A 5598-nucleotide genomic window follows, 5' to 3' on the forward strand; every position below is an offset into this window, starting at 1 on the left:
GATGGATGGATGGAGGGGATGATAGATGATGAGTGGATGGATGGATAGATGGATGGATGATGCATTGTAGCAAGGAAGTGAAGAGAGCAGTGAGGAACCCGTTACAATATCCTGGTGACAGATAATAAGGCTTTAGCTAGAACAGTAATTTGAGAAGAAGAGGAAGGGAAGTATTAGCCCAGGCTGATTATATCAAGTCTCTCTGGTAGTATACATAGAAAACATAGTTTAAACTGGCTTAAAATGACTCAAAATTGAAAAATCTGGAGGTTCAACACATGGATCCAGGGCTCAACTGTGTCAACACAACTCAGCCTTTCACCCTCTCTTGTCCGCTTTCCCTGTGAAAATCAAGTTCCGCGTGGTGGTGAGGTAAAGCCAGCAGCTCGAGACCATCATCCTCCCAGGCCCAAACTAAGAAGAAAGAAAATTTGACTCACTCCAGTGTTCTACAGGAAGTCTCACAGCCTCTCCCTGGTCCCAGTTAGGTCAACACTGAACTGTCACTTGACCGTAGGAATGCAGTGCCCTGATGAGTCAGACCATGGACTGGGGTGGAATCAATGGGTTGTGAGAAGGGAGGTTGTCCTCAGGAAAATCAGGTAGCTATTTTGAGGGACATGGGACCAGATGCAGGGCTGCAAGGACTCTGGTGTCCACTCTAGACTTTAAAAAGAGAACATTACCGGCCGGGCATGGTGGCTCATGCTGTAATCCCAGCACTTTGGGAGGCCGAGGCGGGCGGATCATGAGGTCAAGAGATCTAGACTATCCTGGCTAACACGGTGAAACCCTGTCTCTACTAAAAATACAAAAAATTCGCCGGGCATGGTGGCGGGCGCCTATAATTCCAGCTACTCGGGAGGCTGAGATAGGAGAATGGTGTGAACGCAGGAGGCAGAGGTTGCAGCGAGCCAAGTTTACGCCACTGCACTCTGGCCTGGGCAACAGAGCGAGACTCCATCTCAAAAAAAAAAAAAAAAAAAAAGACAACATTACCTGGGAGAGCAACTGGAGGAAGCAAAGGAAGAGCTGTAGCTTGTGTTTCTGACTGGGAGGGCTGGGATCCATTGATGGGAAGGGAGGGGAGAGGACAATGCTGAACCAACTGCAGGCTCTGGGCCCAGTTGGGGGTGAAGCTAAAGAGACTCCATACCACCATGAATGTGGCCACAGCTGCCTTCTAGGAGGCCTGGTGCTCAGGGTAGCATCTCAAAGCCATGCCCACCCTGCTCTACCTGGCAAATGCCAGGCCCCTCCTCAACCCCAGCAGGCCCAGCTGTAATAAGGACCGTGCTCAGAAACTCTCTTTGAACCCCCCACCTGTGATAGAATAGCCCTTCCCCCCAGAGTCCCACCACCCCTGTTTCAACCTCTGTCACTGAGCGTTGACTGTCATCAGCACTCTCTTGCCTGCCCCGTTACACATGAACAAGGGAGCATGTTGAATCCAATTCTCTTTTTTAAATTGTTCTCTTTTTCTTTTTTCTTTTTCTTTCTTTCTTTTTTTTTTTTTTTTTTTGGAGATGGAGTCTCACTCTGTCACCCAGGCTGGAGTGCAGTGGCACGATCTCAGCTCACTGCAACTTCTGCCTCCCGGGTTCAAGCGATTCTCCTGCCTCAACCTCCCGAGTAGCTGGGACTACAGGTGCACGCTGCCAGGCTGCTAATTCTTTGTATTTTAGTAGAGATGGGGTTTCACTGTGTTGCCCAAGCTGGTCTCGAACTCCTGAGCTCAGGCAATCTGCCCGCCTCGGCTTCCCAAAGTGCTGGGATTATAGGCGGGAGCCACCATGCCCGGCCTCTTTGTTTTTGAGACATAGTCCTGCTCTGTCGCCCAGGCCAGAGTACAGTAGCATGATCTCGGCTCACTGCAACCTCCCCCTCTCAGGTTCAGGCAATTCTCCTGCCTCAGTCTCCCAAGTAGCTGGGATTACAGGCATGCACCACCACACTCAGCTAATTTTTGTATTTTTTAGTAGAGATAGGGTTTTGCCATGTTGGCCAGAATGGGTCTCAAACTCCTGACCTCAGGTGATCTGCCCATCTCAACCTCTCAAAGTGCTGGGATTACAGGTGTGAGCCACCACACCCGGCCACAAGGAATCCAATTCTCTGCCCCTAGTGTCCAGCCAACAGCCCAGTTCCTAGTGGATGTTTAGCCAGCTTGGTTGGGTGGATGGACAGATAGATGACTGGACAGGTGGCTGTTGAACCAAGGGCACAGAACAGAGGTCACCATTTCTCATCCCATCAGACAGCGATGTGACTTCCATGGTTTCCAGGGTCTCTGTCCCCAGCCAAGCCTAGACCAGCGCCAGCTGCCTCTGTGATGTCAGAGAACCCCTTGCCAGCAGCTCTGCCTAAGTGTTGATGTCCAGGGACTACTTTGGAGCAAGCCCAGCTGGCGTCCTAAATGCATGCTCTTCCTACCTCAGCCTTGTGCCCAGCAGTGTATCACTGCAGCTGGGGCTGGGCCGGTGTGTGTCACGAATATGCAGGGGCGGGAGTGGGCGTGTGGGTGGGAAAGGAACGGAGATGAGCCGGTAACAGAGGTGCAAACCTCCAGCCTCATTTTCGGGTTTAGCCTCTAATCCTTTTGTCAGGGTTTTCCTGGACCCCGAGGAGAGAAAGGTGATCGGAGCGAGCGTGGAGAGAAGGTGAGGGCAGCTGGACGGGACTGGGGCAGGAGGAAAGGGGGAAGGAGGCAGGTGGGAGTGGAGGCTCAGGTGAAGCAGGCAGAGAGAACCCGGGCTGGGCAGGTGGGCGGGAGGCAGGGGGAGGCTGACCCCAGGCGCATCTCTCAGAGAGGTGTTGGAGGTTCCTGAGCCTGGCAGCAGATGGCCAATACCACCATCTCCCCTCCTGCACAGGGAGAGCGAGGGGTTCCCGGCCGGAAAGGAGTGAAGGGCCAGAAGGGCGAGCCGGGACCACCGGGCCTGGACCAGCCATGTCCTGTGGTAGGTGTCGGAGGAGGGCCCTGCCCCCAGGTCTTTTTGGCCTCCAACCATGGTCACACCAACACCTTCCCTGTCCTCAGAGCTCAGCTGCAAGTCCCAGAGGCTCCACTGGGCACGCGCAGGCCTTGCTCACTGTCAGGGCCACTGCTGCTGCTACTGCCATCACCAGGGTTCCCCTTGCTCTGGTCCTAACCACCCCCAACCATGGGCATGGCTCAGGGAACCCAGCCACTCTAGAGACGGAAGCCCCGTCCCTCACTGTTCAGCCCCAGGACAGGCCTGGCTTGAGTAGGAACCCATTGTGGGCCATCTTGGGCTGGAGATGGACAGGGTCTAGACAAGGAGTGGAGGGGCTTTACCTGGAGTTGTCAGTACCATCAGCGGTGCCCTGGGAGGGGCTGGGCCCTGAGGAGGGAACCAAAGTCAGCACAGGCACACTGCTGCTGGGGACGGAGGCAGTGAGTTCCCAGCCCCCCGCTCTGGCTGCCTGGGGTCAGAGTCGGGGTCTGACTCCCACTGGGCTTGAGGCCAAGTTGGGCTGAAACTCAGCTTCCCCAAGCATAGATGGTGGGACCATTCTGACCTCTCTTGCTGGCTGTCCTTCCCCTTCCTTCATCCTTCCCAGAAGAGTCTCTCTGGGCTGGGGCAGCACCTCTGTCTTCCCCACATCCCCTCTGCCTGCCCCCACACCCTTCCTTTACTTCCTTCCCTCCTCTCAGTGGCCCGTGGTAGCCCACCAGCCCCAGTGCCCAGTGCCTGAAACAACCACAATTCAAAAGTCAGTTCCCTTTATTTCTTTCGGGAGACAGAGTCTCACTCTGTCGCTCAGGCTGGAGTGCAGTGGTGCAATCATGGCTCACTGCGGCCTCAATCTCCCACGCTCAAGTGATCCTCCTGCCTCAGCTTCCCAAGTAGCCAAAACTACAGGCATGCACCACCATGCCCAGCTAATTTTTAATTTTTGTAGAACTGGGGTCTTGCAATGTTGTCCAGGCTGGTCTTGAACTCCTGGGCTCAAGCGATTGTCCCACCTTGGCCTCCCAGAGTGCTGGGACAATAGGTGTGAGCCACTGTGCCCTGCCTAGTTCCCTTTTTCTAGAAAGTAGGGAGGGTTTACATGTCACACTCTTCCAGTGGAGCTCAGAAAAGACAGGAAAAACAAAACAGCCGGGTTTTCATACTACAACTGGACAGATACTCATACCTGGCCACTCCAGCCACGGGAATGGGGAGGGGGGCCTTCTGCAGGGATGTGTGCAGGCCAGCCTCAACCTCCAGTGGTGCCAGAGTTAGAGACCCCCTACCTCTGGCCTCTGTTCCTCAGTGTCCTCATCCCTGCAGTGGGGGGTACCCCTCCCCTCAGACAGTTTTGAGAAGTCAGTGAGAAAAGGACTTGAAGAGGAAAGTGCGGGGACAGCAGGGGCAGGGTGGCCCAGCCCTGCAGCTCCAGCCCCTGGCCCAGGACTCCCCTCCAAGTCAGTAAGCCCTTGTCTCCTTTGAACAGGAGAATCCCACCTGCGGAGGCCGGAGAGGGGCACCAGGCTGGCGGGGCCCTGCGAGGGGCAATGGGCCATGCCCTGCGGTAGGCGGTCTGGCCTGCTGTGTGCCGTGTGCCGTGTGCTGTGTGGGCCTTTGGGGCAGCCAGGGCCCCGGCCTTCCTCGCTTCTGCCTTCCTTTCCATTCTGCCCTCCTCCTCACCTTCCCTTTGGTCCCTAGCCTGGTCCCCTTGTGTACACATGGGAATATTCCAGGGGATGCCCAGTGTCTGAGGCTCATGCCTGTGCTTTGGAACAGAATGACATGTTTTGTGCCTTGGTGTCCCTGATAAGTTAGTCTTTGTTCCTCTCCAGTTTCCTCACCCTTCAGGCTGCCTGAGGAAACCCGGACCCTGCTTATGTCTGGCTGCTGAGTGGGCACCACAGGTGCCACTAGACAGCCCCACCCCACGCCCAGCCCAACCCCCAACAGCCTGAGCCTGCCCTGTGCAGGGCCCACACAGGCTGAAGCAGGATGTCAACTCCTGGGCCATCCTTAAAACCCTCCAGGAGCCATTCCTGCCCAAGGCCTGAAAGCTCGCAGGCCCCAGGGTGAGGAGCCAGAGTCACTGTCACATCAGGCAGGAAGACACGCAGCTCTTGGCAGGACCCAGTCCAGCCTGTGCATGCCTGGCACAGTGCCCATCCCTTCCTAGTGCCCTCCTGTTCCTGCTCACTGCACAGCAGTCCCCACAAAGCACAGAGGGAACACAGGACAAGCTCAGTCAGAGGCCGTCATGTCCCCATGACCCCACTACCTGGGTGGACAGAGGAGGCATTGTGGCCCTGCCTCAGTGGGGCCCAGCAGCCTCACATGGCAGCTCCCTGACCTGTACCTCCCTACAGACCAGGGGAGGGTATGTGGGGTGTAGAGGAGCTCCCCAGGCCCCATCCCCATCACTGAAACCTTCTTCCTTTCCAGGGCCCCGACGGGCTGCCTGTGCCTGGCTGCTGGCATAAGGTACCTTGCAGGGAAGAGTCTCCAGGGCAGGCTCGGGGGAGGCAGGGGAGGGTGGCGGAATGGGGGGAGCCTGGGTGCTGTCACTCAAACCTCTGGGTGTCTGTGGCTTCCCGCACAGTGACTGAAGAGCCAAGTTTCCCAT

At 56.3% G+C, this 5598-nt stretch overlaps 1 protein-coding gene across 1 annotated transcript in view; it reads left to right on the top strand.

Annotated features, from left to right (window-relative positions):
• Positions 1-5598, top strand: part of COL23A1 (collagen type XXIII alpha 1 chain) — a 79618-nt gene that overhangs the window by 72325 nt on the left and 1695 nt on the right. The window contains exons 25-28 of the mRNA XM_023193693.1: positions 2607-2660; positions 2874-2960; positions 4465-4542; positions 5418-5456. Of these exons, the coding sequence (XP_023049461.1) occupies positions 2607-2660; positions 2874-2960; positions 4465-4542; positions 5418-5456 (258 nt within the window). The remainder of the gene's footprint in view (positions 1-2606; positions 2661-2873; positions 2961-4464; positions 4543-5417; positions 5457-5598) is intronic.

Source organism: Piliocolobus tephrosceles, chromosome 4 (assembly GCF_002776525.5).
Source record: "Piliocolobus tephrosceles isolate RC106 chromosome 4, ASM277652v3, whole genome shotgun sequence".
Lineage (NCBI taxonomy): Eukaryota > Metazoa > Chordata > Mammalia > Primates > Cercopithecidae > Piliocolobus > Piliocolobus tephrosceles.